This window comes from Cupressus sempervirens, chromosome 3 (assembly GCF_028749045.1).
Source record: "Cupressus sempervirens isolate cs-2001-9-10 chromosome 3, ASM2874904v1, whole genome shotgun sequence".
Classification (NCBI taxonomy): Eukaryota; Viridiplantae; Streptophyta; class Pinopsida; order Cupressales; family Cupressaceae; genus Cupressus; species Cupressus sempervirens.
The window spans coordinates 869,000,886-869,017,926 of record NC_143120.1 but is presented as its reverse complement, the minus strand read 5'-3'; the positions used below and the strand labels follow the sequence as shown (position 1 = coordinate 869,017,926).

Sequence of the window (17,041 nt, the reverse complement as noted above, 5' to 3'; positions counted from 1 at the left end):
TAGGTTTTTGTAGGCAACATTTGATAGATGTGAATGCAAGTATGAAGCTAAACATTATGTTTGATGCAGGTCATGTGTTCATCCTTTGCCCTTGATATATTTCCAGCTTTCGCTATCATTCACCTTTGATCTTTCAAATAGCTTTGCCAAAACATTTGAATTTTCATAGACCATGTCTAGTGCGGAGCATTATACTTTGCAGTCAGGGTCGAGATTCTCACGTATACAATGTTCAAGGTCTTTATAATAATCGTTATACTCTTTTAATGCTCTGATACCATGTTAAAAGAGTAGGATTGCTGCAAATGTAATGGTACTGCCATGATATTTGCTATGTGTTTTCCAAATAGCAACGTCCTTGTATTTGTATGAGGAATAAACCAAGAGAATAGACACATCCTTTAGGGACAGACTATTCAACAATATGATAAATATAATCACACACACACACACACACACACACACACACACACACACACACACACACATTTCTTTTGACTTTACAGGTTTATCCTACCAAAGCTATCAAAACATCAACACTAATAAATTGCAAAATTATTTTAAAACATTTCAATTTTATATATTTACTTGTTTAAACTTTTTTATTTAATCACAAGTGGAAGAAAATAATATAGAGGTTTGAACTCTAAGAGGGAATTGCTAAACACGAGTAGGCATAAGAATGTCGATACCATTCCACATTCAATTACTATGTTCTAAACAAAGAAATAAAAATCAACCTTCTCTTTCTGGCCACCCTTAAGCATCACACACTAAGGGAAGAATTAAGCTTGGGAATAAAAAGTCAACTTTGACTATTTAACACTTTTGGTTTAAGAATTAAGCTTAGTGTGTGATGTTTAAGCCGTTCCTCTCTTTCTTGCAAAAGACAAAGACTGAAGCTCTTTCAGAGCTCCTGTTTATTTTATACTATCCAATTTTCTTGCTTAATTTCAATGTTTAAAAAATAAGCATAAAGTCATAATAGACATCATATAATCTGATTAAGGGTACGGTCCCCTGAGGGGACTGTAGGATCTATTTTTATGGTGTTGGTGGTCCATGAAACCGAAAAATGATTTGCTACAGGATTAATTGGAATCTTCTCCTAAAAAATAGCAGTCCCTACTTTTTAGAGTATAAATTTGAGAGGATGGGAAAAGTGGGGGCTAGAAATTGCTCCACTATCTTAATCTTTTCTTTTGCCACTTCTCAATCACATATCAATTTCTATTTCTTTATGAATAATTTTTATTTTTTTAGTAAGTGAATGAAATATGTTAAATAAAAATAATTAATAAGACTGCATGCTTGCATAAATTATAGAGCTTAAACTTTACAAGGATTACTATTCATGGGACCTCCCCTTTAAAATAATCCTAAAAAATTTCAACACCTGCTGAATTTTTTTAGGAAGTGCCCCTCCATGAGACCGCACCCTAACTCTTATTGGTCGAAGTTTCTGCCCTGACGAAAACGGGCGTGTTTCAACTTCCCGGAAAGACTCCAGAAATTTAAATCAAAATTTAAATTAGAGTTGTTTAAACCAGAATGTCAGAATGTCTACTTGAAGACGTGAACACGAAGACAGAATATGTCACACCAATTGCAATTGACTTCTGACTATTATAGCCTTCTCATTCTTGCAACGTCCAAAACCTATGAACTCGCCGCAAGTAATTGGCAGCTCGATCACCTGTTTCATTGTCACATTTTTTTTTCCCATTTTGCATTTAACAAACAAAAAAACGTTTTGCTTTTAAATTCTTATTTCTGCATGTAGCGGTACGTTCAATTCTTGTACTGCAATTAAAAGTTCTGTTGCATATTGTGGAGTGAACAAGCCATTGTTCCTGTGCTCAGTGTTTCATAAAATATGGAGAATCATCAGAGTATTGAATTGAGAAAAGGGTTTGGGCTATTTCGCCAGCAATTCGCAGAGTTGATGAAGAAAAATGCACTTCTTTCATGGCGGAATAAGCCTTCTTTGTTTCTTCAGCTGTTTTCATCTTTCTTTTTCGTCTTTCTTGTATTCTGCTCGCAGGAAGCTATTAAATCTCGCTATAAGGATTCGACTTCATATAAGAATAGTTTTGACCCCGAGAATAAGATAGTTGAGGGAATCCCTAAGTGCGAGGATGGATATTTCATCAAAACTCCTTGCTATGATTTTCTGTGGAGCGGAAGTAATAGCTCAGTTATCAGTGGAATAGTTGCCAATATCATGGCCCACAACCCTGGAAGGCCCATTCATTCGTCTAAGGTAATTAAAATACTTCTAGCCCAATTCAAAGCATTCTAATTTCAATTACTTAGCATTGATGGTATACCTGTGCTGGCATTTTTCGTCGAGATTATCTACATATTTGATTTGCTCTCTTTCAATTAGTTATTTCGGACATGTAACTATTTGCATCTTTAAGTTAAGTTCTCAACCCATTGCTTTGCATATTTAATGTGTGTATTGGCATATTCCCATTTCAATTGTTTGCACATTTGATAGATATCCGCCTGATATATGTTGACTAAATTTTATCCATACATATTAGCATTATAATTCAATTGTTCTCATTTATTAACCTTCTTAGAATTAATTATTTACGTATGATATTTAAGTATTAGAGCTCCGAGTTCAAGTATGTAAATATCATGTAGGTACCAGCGTCTGGTTCCAATTATTTATATGGTTAATGAATAGTAAATAGTGTTCTGATTTTGAATTAGGCATTCCAATTTAAACTAGTTGCATTCTTTATAGCTCTGGTTTCATTATTGATATTTCATACTCTCTTGTCATCTCTGTTTTCAAATTGCTCGTAAGTTTGATGTATGTATGGACATTTAGATTCCACTCATATGGATATTAAGTATCATTTAGCACTCTTTTTTGCATTAGTTGTTTATATAATACTTGATCTAAAATTCAAGTTCATCGTCTTAACACTTGGGAGAAGCGCAAGGACAGTCACACCATATACATCCACATCCCCAAGCTGCAAACTATTTCCCCTATGTCTTCTGGGCACATATTTGCCAAACCTGTTTGGCACCGTAGGTAGTCCTTCCTCAAACTTGAAATCTGGTTTAATCCAGTAATATCCACCTTAAGAATTGCAAGGAGTCAAAAACTGATGAGTCCATCTCAATTTGAAAGAATGATCTCCAATCTTTAATTTACTAACATGCAGAAAGGAGGATGCCAAAGACTAACCAACCCTTCCCAAAGGGTGTGGCTGCACCCTCAAAAGAGCAACTACCCTGAGAATCTCCTTCCTAGTAAACGAAAAGGGAACAATGAATTTAGATGGTCAAGAAAAGATCTCCAATCTGCAGATTCACGGGAGCTCTCCCTAGACCAGAGACTCTAAAATACAGGATAGAAAACAGCTGGAATCTCAATAGCTCGGTAGACCTGCACTTGATGCCAAAAGCTATTTCCTAGAGATTTTTGCCTCCAGAGCAACTAAAGACCAAATCTTCCAGGGGGGCCCTGTTTTCGTAAAAAGTCAGGCCTTTTCATGCCGAGCTCTTGCTTTGAAGTTGAAACCTGAACCCCACTGAAGATCTTCCAAGCACAGCTTTTGTGTGTTCAATTCCTCCTTCCACGTGAATGCTGACAAGAATTTCCCCATATAAAATTAGAAATGCCATTGGTGAATACATCATTTATTTCAATTTGTAATCAACCGTCAACCTTGTAACTCCAAACCATGCTCACATATTTGTTAATCTCAACTTAGACCGTATCTCCCTGATTGTATTATCTTGGACATGGAAGGAATGTAATGGGGGCAGCCAATTGGTTACAAAAATGTCCCCTTCTGCTGTAGGCTATGTCCTGAGCATGGCCATCTTGCAGAATCCGGCCTTCAGAGAAACAATAAAACACTCAAGATCAACCCAACAACAAATCAGGAAATACTTAAAAGATAAATATATCTGTTTCAACTGACATTGATATGGATGCCCAACATAAGCATAAGAAGGGGAGCCAAGTCAATGAACAAGTAGTTTTAAAAATTATATAGTGGAAGAGATATAAAACACATAAAATCTCAAATTTGAATTCCAGTCCTAGATCTTCTTGAGGCCTTTATGGTAGAAGATGAATCGGCACCTAATTCGTGCAAGCAGAGCTGGCTTTGTCATATGGAGAAAAAAGACAAAATAATCACAAAGGAGAAAAGAAAGAGCTGGTTAGGGTCAGTTTCAAGGCCAAATATCAGGCCCTGCCTATTTAAAGAACAACAAAAAATGAGGGTACCCATGCCAAATTAGTGGTTTCATGTGTTTAGGTTTGTCCTCCTGGGGGGGTGGGAGACCAAGAAAAAGAAGTGGAATCTTGATTGTCTAGATGTATCACAAGATTCTAGGAACACAATAGACCTACAAATCGACCGAATTATAGATCTAGAATCCAAAGCACACAAGGAATCAGGTGGTCAATTCGACACATGATTCAACATCATCAAGTCCTTAATATGTAAATACTCTTTTGGACCATACCGAGTACTTGAGTCCTCAATAAACTTCAGCTTCTTAAAGTAGTAGTGCGCAAGCATAGGATAGATATGGGTCAAAAAGAATAGAATTGTGTATTGGGAAAGCTAAAACACCATCTTTTGTAAAAAATCTGAACTCACATTTGAATGGGATCCCTCTATGCATGTTGTCAGTACTTTTTATGATATAGTTGGAGTACAACAAGAAGTATGTTATTCTTGAAACTATTATATATAATATATGTATTGATAATCAAGTACTACCATTTATGGTGGTAGCTCCCTTCATTAACATAAAAACAATTACATCTTTCAGACATATAGTCCAAACAACAGTTTCTCTACACCAGACTAACATAGATGTTAGCCAAGAATTCCATATACAACCATGAAACTCCTAAACCCTTACATGCTTAACCCATAACATGGTCTACATGTATTCCATACTATTGATACAACCTATATAGAGTAAAAAATTCCATTTCCCAGGTCCAATAATTTTCTGATGCTAGCTGTAGACAGGTCCATTCCAGACACTCCCATCAGGGATCTTGCAGGTTCAGAGATGCTGTATTCTGCTCCATTCTTTAAGGCATCCCAAACATTTAAACATCATCACCATTTCCCCGTTCTGGTCCTTCTGAGCCAACGATTCTATATCCTTGTTATTTTTTCACTTGCAGCATCTTCACTCTATTCCATTTCAACCCCTGGCAAAGAAGAGGGAAAAAATGCAGACTTGATACTCCCACATAGATATCAAACAAAGCATCTGCCACCACAAAAAGGTTGTAGTCTACTACCAGCTCCTAACCTATAAAAAATCCCCGCCCCCACAAATCCAACATTTGCACTAGATAGCAAAACAGAGCACTGTAAACTTACCCATCATGCACATGGGAATTCCCACTCACACTGAAAGTAACAATGTTCTAGATCATTTTCCATACCTGCTCAAACTTAATCTTGAAGAGCTGCCTACACTGTTCCTTCAATGATTCTACTCTACACAGACAGCCAACTCCTACATACATACAATTCCTTCACTACTACCACATTTCTATCTCAACTCATTCCTTTGTCTATCTTTAATAGCTGCAAACAACCTTTCTGTTTGGTCTTGAAGTCCACACAAGAAAGAAATCCCTATTATCAAATCCCAAATTGGATTTGATTCCTGTCACATCTTGCCTATTTTAGCCTCACTGACAGCTTTATCTTCAATTTGAACTCCATCACATCCTTCGCGTCAATCACTTGGATTCAAATTGATTAGTTCTAGACAAAAAACCTGAACTGAATTGACATGCTTTAATGATTTCTTCCTTGCTGCCCACATGAAATGTACAACCTGTCCCAAGTCCTTTGATTCCTGACAACACACTAGCTTCGATCACCTGCTACTTATCCAAATTTCCTTTTGTCTTGCTCTTGAACTCCCTGTTGGTCCTTCTCCAGTATGGCTTCCGATTCTTGCCACTCTATAAAGAGTCCACCATCCTTCCAGATTCTCTAGCTCCCCCCCCTGGATTGGCGAAGTAGTCTGCTGCCCTATATGCCTCCTGGACAGAGCGAGACAACCTATAATCTTTGAATTTCTTTATTTTTTCACAGATTGATTGCACCTATTTATTCAATTTCCAATTCACAGCAAAGCCTTTGTTAAGAGCTCTTATTGCAAGCTGTGAATCCCCTTCTATGTCCACTGCCATTAATCTCTTATCTAAACAGAACTGGAGCCCCTTTTCCACAACTTCCATTTCAGCCTCATTGTTAATTGCCTTTCCAATTGGTTGATATAAGGCCTCCATACCTTCACTATCCCTCAAAATACAGCCAATACTTGCCTCCTGGGTTTCCTTTATTTACTCCTTACAAGTGTATTGGTTCACACCGAGCAAACAAGAATATTCAATTGAACATGAATAACATGTAACTCTTAACTAAAATAGTGCAATTAAATTTGACAGAGAGAGAAATCTTTTCATAGCATAGCATGTCTGTACTATCAACCACAACATGATTTATTCCAACTTGAGTACAAATAGTGCTTGAAGGCTGGTTAAGTCTGCCAACCGTCGACAATTGATACCCCTTCATAACAGTGTTTTATTATCTCTTCTTGGGGCCATCCTTCGGCTGTAAAACATCTAGTGAATTCTTGGTAACAATCTCCCCGCATAAAATTCAAGAGCCTCTTTCTCCTGAACAAGCAAGGAGTCTTGACCAATCTCTAGACATAAAAGGGCCATCTCTTTAAACTGCCGGCCGTATATCTGAAGGGTGCTGAAGGGATCATGACAATCGAACTTCTCAAGTCGTAACACAATATCCTGCCATTCCTTTGGTAGTGTCTCCATCAGTGGCAATGTTGGTGGTGCCTCTCTTGATGGCGATGCCCAAGCTGTAGGATGTTCTTCTATGTCCACTCGGTGGGCCTCGATCGGTGCTTTTGCACCTTCCACTCTATCGACCATTTAAGGGACTACCAACCCGAGGCATGGAGACTTTATTGGCATTGCCTCCACTAGCACCCCTAATAGCTTTAGCCAATTATCTATATTAGCGTGAATCGATACCTTCGATTGGTAATGCCTCACTCTCAACTGGTGGTATGGTTGGTGGAGTCCTTATCACTTCTCCCAGTGCCGTTGTCTAAAATTGTGTGCCCTCTTCTATCAATGTTAGATGGAGTGGTGTCAGTGTCTATGTAGATAGTGGAGCTGAATGAAACACCACTACTAGTATGGTAGGAATGGTGGTACACGTCATATGGGCCATTCATGTCACCTCTCTCCTCAAAAACCATGCCCTTGCTTTCAAAAGGCATGCCAATGGGATTTGTGTCTTCTTCATTGCCATTATTGCATGACTCCTCATGCTGGCCTACCTCTTGATGTGGTCGCTTTCTCATTGGTTTATCACTTCCTGTGAGTTTGTCTAGGTGGGTCTAATAGAAGATTGTAAGCATGTCAAGTTCTACTCGGGCAAGTGGCCTATAATTCTCCCATTCCTCTGCAAGCACATGCACTTGCACAACATCCAATTATTGACCAATTGCATGATGTGAGATGTTAAATGCCCTAAAATCCAGCTTCATAAATTCCCGTATCCTTTTAGACACTACGGTTTCCTAATTATACTCCTTCCCTGTGTTGGCAAATGGTTAGTGCTCACCTCTAGTGGATTCTATAAGTCTAGTGGTTGTATTGGGCTTTGATAGGTCAATCTTTTGGTGCAACGTCTTGTCCTGCATTTTGTGGTGATAGTACGAAACTTTTTCAAGCTAGTTTCATATCTCTCTAAGTTGAATTTGTTATTCAATTGCTTAATGTTGATCGATCAATAAACTCCAATTCGTATATCAAATTCTCTAATTGGAGGCTTTCATCAAGTCCTTTTCGTTTTTCTTTTTGTCGAGCCTATGCTTGATTTTTGAGGCTTTCATCGTCATTTTCTTTGCTTTTGAGTGTGCATTTGTTAGTTTTTAGTCCTTTGGTATTGCTCAAGTTATGGCTTTCGGTTTCCCCTTTGATTTGATCTAACCTAAAGCATAATTGGAGTTGTTAGTCAAGAGATATGGTCGTTTTAGTGTCCAAAAAGTGGACCTTTTTGATGCAACAACATGAATTAAAAATATCATATTATATTTTTAATTTGACATTCACTTTTCAAAAAATATAACTTAAATTCACTTTATGTTATATTTTAAAGTTACTTTATCATTTAAATTTTCACTTAAAGTAACTATAGTGCACTTTATGTTATATTTATAAGTTGGTTTTTCACTTAAGTGACTATATTAACTATATAGTTCAATTTAATTTTTAACATTTAAATCAAATGCTCTAGTAAATATTACTTTTTAAATGATATTTATATGCTATATTATTAATATGATATGCAAATATAAGTTATGTCCCACTTAAGTAATAATTTAATGAATTTAAATTAACATGTGCTTATTAAATCTCTTAAAGTCATCAAAAGTGGACATTTTATATGTCATTACATGTAAAATCCATCAAAAGTGGACCTTTTACATGTCATTGCATATAAAAGACATCAAAAGTGGACCTTTTTGGTGCCATTGCATATAAACTCACTGAAATTATGCAATGACGTAAAAAAGGTGAATTTTATTAATTAAATATGCTATCGCACTCAAAATGTGAACTTTCACTTAAAATATGCAATCACCCCAAAAAGGTGCGTTTTCAAGCTAAATGCATATTTTAAAATATGCAATGCCTCTTAAAAGGTGTGACTTGCATCTTGATGAGTTTTTAAAACATGCAATGCCTCCTAAAAGGTGCAATTTGCATCTTAGCATGTTTTTAATATATGCTATGGACACCAAAAGGTGCGTTTTGCACTAAAGTTCATGTGTTTTCTCTTGAGGAACACGTTTTTGGAAGAACATAGGCAAAGAGACTCCAAGAACCCATTTTTGAAGATTGTGGGAGATGGTTGTTTTAGCTAAGCCATGGGTTTTCAAACAATGAAAATGGATTTATCTTTCTAAAAAATGATATTTCAAACTCCTCTCAAGGGCACGTTTTTGGGAAAATCTTCAAAAAACTCCATTTTTGGCTCACGTTTTGGCCCAAAGAGGAATTGATTTGGCATTTCTGTAATAACCCTACCTGGCTATAGCTCTAACAAATACTAATATTTTTGACTTTTGACATTATGTCATAACATTTAGCATACAATGCCAATACTACTGAAAAGAATTCCAAGGCTAACTAAATCGCATTCACCAAGATTAGGCAATTTTTGAACAACAATGATGATGACCAAGCTCAATTTAATGGCAATGATAGATTTGCATTTGATTTATCATTCCATGTAACTTAAAAAAAACTGAACTACTCCATATTTATCTCTCAATTCAATTTACATCAGCATTAAATCAAATTACATCTCAGAATTTCACATACTTTCTTCCAAGAAACAGTAATGACAGAAATGGAAGATGCAAACCTTAAGAAATTGTTCCACAATACCTCAGCTGCAGGACCAATCCTCAATTCTAAAACTCCAAACCCTTAGCCAGATGCTTCAACAAGTATATAATAATCAAGATTATTCTCCTTAGCTACAATAAATATAGTAGGAGATGTTGGCCAATTGTATACTTCAACACAATTGTCAAGAACTTCTCAGACTCAACCATTATACTTCAGCAAGTGCCACAAAATATTAGAACTCAGAAAATGCCACAGGCATCAAAAGCAAATAAAATATCCAAGCATGCTTTTCTCGATGAAATGAGCTTTTATTTATAACCTCCAGATTCCCTTTTGTTGCCAAAATGTAACTTCACTCAAGAAGCCTCACCACACAACATTAATTAGAAGCGTCTATTAGATTCTCTCTCTTGACTTGGCTAAACTAATTAATAAATGACACTTTCCAATGATAACTCTCAACTTAAGTGAAATTACAGTTGAATTATAACTTTATAATAAGTCATTTAATAATTAATAATAATTTGGCCACTAAAAATATAATAACTCCCAAAATACTCATCATTTAAATATGTCGTCTGAAATAGGAGTCATACCTATTATTTCTCCATCTGACCAAATGCACTTTCCAAAAATAGAAAGGATCCATCTCAATCAACACCCAACTTATCACAAATAGTAAGTACACCAAAATTAAGCCCAAACGAAGTCCAATCTGAGCCAAACCATGACCAACTTATAGCTTATTGAAATGTGGAGAAAACAATACCCTCCCAAGCCAAGCCAAGCCATTGCCTCAAAAGACCCTCTATCCACAATAATTAGCCTACGAGGATCACAATAATAGGCTAATCCCCAAAACTCCAATGCTGGCAAAAATGGGGACATTACAGTCCTCCCTCCTCGAGATTGCTTGTCCTCAAGCAATTCGGCAACACAGTGAATTCCAACCTCTAGTTGGATCCCAAATGAAGAAGTACGTGACATCCCTATCAACGCTGAACCAACTGCAAACCAATATCATCAAGACCAATCACATGTCTTGCAACATGTCACCCAAAACTTGTGCTAATGATCTAGAAGTCAGAATGTCACCAGAAGGCAACTCCATAGAAGATCTATGCACCCTCTTCTTCCTTGTATCCACCCACATAATATATATTGGATTGGAATCCTAATCATCACCAACAATCTTTGAAAAAGACATAGCTACAGGAGAACCATGTGTGCTCATGCCAATTGTATCAACAATAGGTGTAGCCACGTTAGAATGTGTTGTCATAGGAACATTACCAACTGTCCCAACAAAAAACTGAACTGAATCTTCAGATGGTGAAAACTGAGTCCAACTCTACTCAGGTGAGTGATCAACATCAACCTCAAACAATGGATTATCATATGACAATGCTGCATCCATCTCGAACATAAGATTGTCCATGAACTGAACATCAACATTGTGTTGGTCGATAGTATAACATGACTCTGTCACTACATCACTCACCTCATCATCAATAAAAAGTGTACTATCATCAGAGCACACATCTACAACCGCATGCATACTATTAAAATCCTCACTAGATGGCTCAACCGACACAAAAGTGGTTGTTGATATGACAGTATTCTCGCATGCTCCTACTCCCACTATCGCTGCATCACCATTAAATACATGATCTTGGAAACTTATGCCAACAACTGCATCATCTGACTCAACCTGACATGAATTCTCATCACATTCCACCACAATTGTGCTCAACTCATGTGGTGTCTCATAAGAAATGTCCCGCACATCTGTAGCCACAACTATATCATCACATTTCGCTCTTCAAAAAAGTGATATCATGCTCTGCTCAAATTTCGGATTTGAAATCAGTTCGGTCCTCCATTTGTGATTTTGATTCGACTCATTCACTAGCATGTCCAACTGTTTTACAATACCCCGTATCTCAGATTCTCCATCCCTAGGTGAAGTACGCCCTCTGCAAGTATAATGAATACCAAATCTCCTGTCACTATCCATAATGCTAAAAATTGACTCTCCAAAACAAAGCACCAATCAAACTAAGCCCAATTCCTGTAGGCTGGCGGGAAATCGCTTTGATACTACTGTAATAACCCTACCTGGCTATAGCTCTAACAAATACTAATATTTCTTTTTTTTGACATTACGTCATAACATGTAGCATACAATGCCAATACTACTGAAAAGAATTCCAAGGCTGACTAGATCACATTCACAAATATTAGGCAATTTTTGAACAACATTGATGATGACCAAGCTCAATTCAATGGCAATGATAGATTTGCATTTGATTTACCATGCCATGTAACTTAAAAAAAGCTGAACTACTCCATACTTATCTCTTAATTCAGTTTACATCACCATTGAATCAAATTACATCACAGAATTTCACACACTTTCTTCCAAGCAATAGTAATGACAAAAATGGAAGATGCAAACCTTAAGAAATTGATCCACAATACCTCAGCTACAGGATCAATGCTCAATTCTAAAACTCCAAACCCTTAGCCAGATGCTTCAATGAATATATAATAATCAAGATTATTCTCCTTAGCTATAACAAATATAGTAGGAGATGTTGGCCAATTGTATACTTCAACACAATTGCCAAGAACTTCTCAAACTCAACTCTTATACTTTAGCAAGGGCCACAAAATATTAGAACTCAGAAAAAGCCACAAAGGCATCAAAAGCAAATAAAATATCCAAGTATGCTTTTCCCAATGAAATGAGCTTGTATTTATAACCTCCAGATTCCCTTTTGTTGCCAATATGTAACTTCACTCAAGAAGCTTCACCACACAACACTAATTAGAAACTTCCATTAGATTCTCTCACTTGACTTGGCTTAACTAATTAATAAATGACACTATCCAATGGTAACTCAACTCTGAACTTAAGTGAAATTATAACTTTATAATAAGCCATTTAATAATTAATAATAATTTGGCCACTAAAAATATAATAACTCTCAAAATACTCATCATTTAAATATGTCGTTTGAAATAGGAGTCATACTTATTATTTCTCCATGTGACCAAATGCACTTTCTAAAAATAGAAAGGGTCCATCCCAATCAACACCCAACTTACCACAAATAGTAAGTACACCAAAATTAAGTCCAAATGAAGTCCAATCTGAGCCAAACGGAGACCAACTTGTAGCTTACTGAAATGTGGAGAAGACAAGACCCTCCCAAGCCAAGCCATTGCCTCAAAAGGCTCTCTATCCACAATAATTAACCTACGAGGATCACAATAATAGGCTAATCCCTGAAACTCCAATGCTGGCAAAATTGGGGACAATTACAATTTCTTCGTGTTCTTATTGCATTGTAATACACATTTTGGCTTTTGGAAGCCAAAATGTTTTGATTGCTCACCTGGAGAAACACATTTTTGGTCAAAAATGTCCCAAGAGCATGTCTAACCAACAACGTTGGGATTTAGAGCAAAGATAGGGCACATTTTTGGCATTTACCTTTAAAAACGCCTCATTTGCTGCCTTTTCTAATTCAAAATTGCAAGGATTGAAAGAGTCCAATTGTTTTTGAAGAAATTTTCAACTGTGGAGCTTCTCTTTCCATCATTTTTGGCGCTTAATCCTCATGTAAGTGGACATGCTCTTTCTTGCTATCTATTTGTGCTTATCTTACTGATTTTATGCATGTTATTGCTTAATTATTAGCACTTGTTGAAATTGATGCCGTGGAAAGTGCATTTTTCCTTAAAAAATGATGAAATGGTTCATTTTCATGTTTTTGGTTTTCCCCAAACTCCAAATTCGAAATTGCATATTGAAGTGCTTTGCTTGTTGACATCTTTGAGTCATTTGCCAAAAGGTACATTTTTCTTTTGAATTTTTTGTGTTTTGTGTGTTCTCTTTCCGATTTTCTCCACTTTGGAGAAGTTACAAGTTCTTTTCCAAGAACTTGTTCTTGTTTCATTTCATGTGAAAGCATAATCACGTTCCATTTCCATCTTCCATGTCACAACACTTCGCATCTCATTCGATAAATGCGATTACATGTTTTTCATCTCATTCATTATCGGCACATGCATGTAATCTCATTTTCCGTTTCCATTTTCACTCATCTCACTTTCTATATCCACTCGCACGACATGATTATATGAAAAAACTTTACGTGTAATTGCATCTTGAAAACCCATTTTTAACTTAGTCACTTTTTGAAAAGTCAAAAAAATGTCATTTTCATTTTCCATGTACTTTGACTTCACCTTGACTATAAAGTTCATTTTTCCTCTTCCACTTTCCATTTCCATCTCTCCATATGCACTCACGCCTTATGAGCAAATACATGTTTTTCCATTTTCCACGTCTTTCCATGGTTCGCATCTCATCCGTTATCCGCACTTGCATGTAAAAGATCATCCTCCATCCGCTTCGCATCTCGTCTCATCTTTCATCCCTTGTTACATGTTGCACTTACATGCAGTCATTTTTTATGCAATAACGTCTTGAAAACCCTAAGTCATGTTTGAAAATCAGCAATCTTCATTTGCACACATACCCATGCGTTCTACCTTCACACGTATCCATTTCTTTTTGTTTCATTCCATCATCCATTTTCCACCTTCATAACACTTCATTCCATTTCCATTCACATTCATCTTCGTTCACGGCATATGTATATGATTTCTCTTTGAGATCATTTCATCAGATCTACAAAGTCTCCAATCCATATTCGAACGTTTGTTGTTGACTGAAAATCAACTTGTATGGCGATTTTCTCTGATGATGTGTTTATGTTTTGGGATTTTTGTGTTGCAGCACAAGTGCAAGAGATGCCCTCACCATCAAAATCCAAAGGCAAGATGAAATATCAATTTGATAAAGAGTTGGCTCATGCAACTCCATCATTAGTTGCATCTATTCTTGATAATGTGTTGGACACAAAAATCGATCATGTGGACGTGGCTAATTTTCTGTGGAGAGTAGAAATTCCTATTGGCCATGAGATGAAGTGCATCAAAAGAAGTCACATTCACTTGGTGTTTACATTTCCTATGGCTGCCATAAAATCTGATTTTGTTCTTGGATGTGCAAGAGGTTTTAGCCCAAAATCGAAGACGATCAAGGATGCTGATGGCAAGGTTATCATTAGTCTCGATCTAGATGTCATTGAGCAAATCTTCAAGGTACCACATAATGCAGAGTGTGCAGATCTAACGAAAGAATCATCTTTGGCAAGCTGGAATGAGAAGAAAGGTGATTATCAGAAATACATTAGCCAATACTAGTTAGATAATAAAAGGAACAATTTCTCAAGATGGCCAAAGACTGTTCATCGGTCTAACTTCAAACAAGAATAGAAAGATCTCATCATTCTATTTAGTAGAGTTTGTGGTCTCAGACATTCTACCGATTTCAAGCCATGGATGTACAAATTCATCTTTTAAATCATGGAAAATAGAGAACACATCTTTTAGGGAGAGTTGATTAGCACTGCACTTTGCCAACAGTTGCTCAACGTAGGAACTTCAGTGCCTTTTTACATAACTCCTACTTCGTCTACATTGCTGCTACTATGGGATCTTTTTGTGGTCTCTCAACCAAAGGGGATCATCTTCAGATTCCAGTTTGGGATTACTATGGCCAGATCACTATGGCTAATAGCAAGTTTCATTATAGAAGAGTCCAAGATGCTTTCTTTGGGCATTTCCGGTGTTTATTCGATAAACAATTATCCATCAAGAGGGTATCTGATGTAGCCTGGGAAAAGGTGAATCAATACGGTTGTATCTTCATTCAATTTCCAACTTTTACATACTTAAAAGTTGGGTATTTTAAAGGTGAGCCGTATACCTTACCTAGGTATGCTACTGATAGAATCATCTTGATGGAGTTGGCTAGACAACTCATGAAAGTACAGAGTAATCAACATACTTTGCATAGGCCTGGTTTCGGTATCACTTCTACTAAACCCTTGGCAATTGGTAACTATTCGATCAACTCTGTGCACAAATCAAAGAATATGGAAGTAGAATTGCAGTTGATCACCTTGGAAAAGTTCAAAGCTAGATTCGACTTTGATTATCGAGAAATGAATTCTCAAATCAAAAGGGCTTTCAAGCATGTTCATCGCATTGAGGACATTTGGATTGATATGAGAATAGAGCTGGATATAATGAAGATGGACTACTGTAGATTAACTTTGTAGCAGATAATCGATATTAACATGCTGGAGATTGCTTTAGATTTCCAAGTCGAAGATGACGACAACATCCTTGATCCGGAATTTCATTAGGCTGGTTTTGATAAAAGGTGCCCTTTTCCTATTTAGTGGCTGTAGAAAGAAGGTATATCTATCTTGGGATAAATTTCAATCCATTTTGGCAAACACCAACAAGTGGCTGGAAATTAAAGGCCTAAAAAGAGTTAATCCTAAGTTGGGTTTGGATTGTGGAAGCTTTGGCCCTCTTGGGAAGGAAGTCACAATTGGAAATTACAGGGAAAGATGATGCCTTCTCTTTTGATGTGACGAATTCCCTTAAATTCAAGTTAAAGGGCGGAAAGGGATCTAAGTTATCTTAGATCTCTGAACCAGTTCAAGAATTAGAGGAGGAATTGGAAATAGAATCAGACGAAGAAGATGGGGAAGAAAAAAGGGGAAGTTATGATCATATCTCCCGTAAGGCCTGTACAAACTCATGCACCATCCATGCATGAAGCATCTTTTTTGGATGAAGTAGATGATGATGTGGATTCATTTTGCACTGTTTTCACACCTTCTATTCCAATTTCAGAATTCAATACAATGGCTCTTCCTATTTCTTTTGCCGCTCTCTCATCCTTGCAAATGAACAATATGAGCATTTGGGAAGTGTGTTTGAGAATTTTCCAACTCTTACAAATGGTCAAGTTTCCCAACTTGATACATCTTTGACGGGTTTTGAGCTTTTTATGATGGAGTCCTCTAATTATGCACCAATGAATTCAGTTGTGTAGATTGAATCTTGTTCAGTCACAACGGAGATGCAATCTGGATCAATGCCAATGGTCTCCACTATACCTGCTTCCATAGATGAAAGTTTCAACTTGCTTGCGTGGTTGAGCAGAATAACAACAAGGAGAAGAAAAGTGGTTGTACCTCCGGATAATCTCCCTGTCAAGAAAACCAAATCCAAATCTTTGAAAGATAAGATTGTTTCAAGGATTTTGATTGATTCAGATAAAATCAAATTTCTAGAAGTTGCTGAGCCCTTGGTGGACAAACCTGTTGAAGAAGTTACTCGTTTTGATTACAAGTTCACTAAGGTCGAAATTGAGAAATAGTCACGTCTGAGTTGTTTACAAGATGCTCAAGATGCATTAGCTAATGTTTCAAAGAGTAATCATGAGTTATGAGAGAAGAAAAATCAACTCAAACAGGAGGTTTCTCGCCTGAATGAGGTTATTTGGCAAAAATCTTCTCAAAGTGCTGTTGTTATGTCTTAGACATCCAAGGAGAGAAAGCTGATTGAAGCTGCCAAGTCTTGGATAGGGGAGATCATCTCTGAAGGAGTTTGAGCCATCATGGAAACATT

At 36.8% G+C, this 17,041-nt stretch overlaps 1 protein-coding gene across 4 annotated transcripts in view; it reads left to right on the top strand.

Moving 5' to 3' along the window:
- The first annotated feature begins 1,398 nt into the window (after positions 1 to 1,398).
- Positions 1,399 to 17,041, top strand: part of LOC149569541 (ABC transporter A family member 2-like) — a 185,428-nt gene continuing 169,785 nt past the window's right edge. The window contains exons 1-2 of one of the 4 annotated variants that reach the window (XM_089822218.1): positions 1,399 to 1,676; positions 2,045 to 2,263. In XM_089822218.1, coding sequence (XP_089678344.1) covers positions 1,662 to 1,676; positions 2,045 to 2,263 — 234 coding nt within the window. In that variant the 5' untranslated portion in view covers positions 1,399 to 1,661. Of the gene's footprint in view, positions 1,677 to 1,737; positions 2,264 to 17,041 lie in introns of those variants that run through there. The other 3 variants (XM_089822216.1, XM_089822217.1, XM_089822215.1) reach the window with 3 other exon arrangements.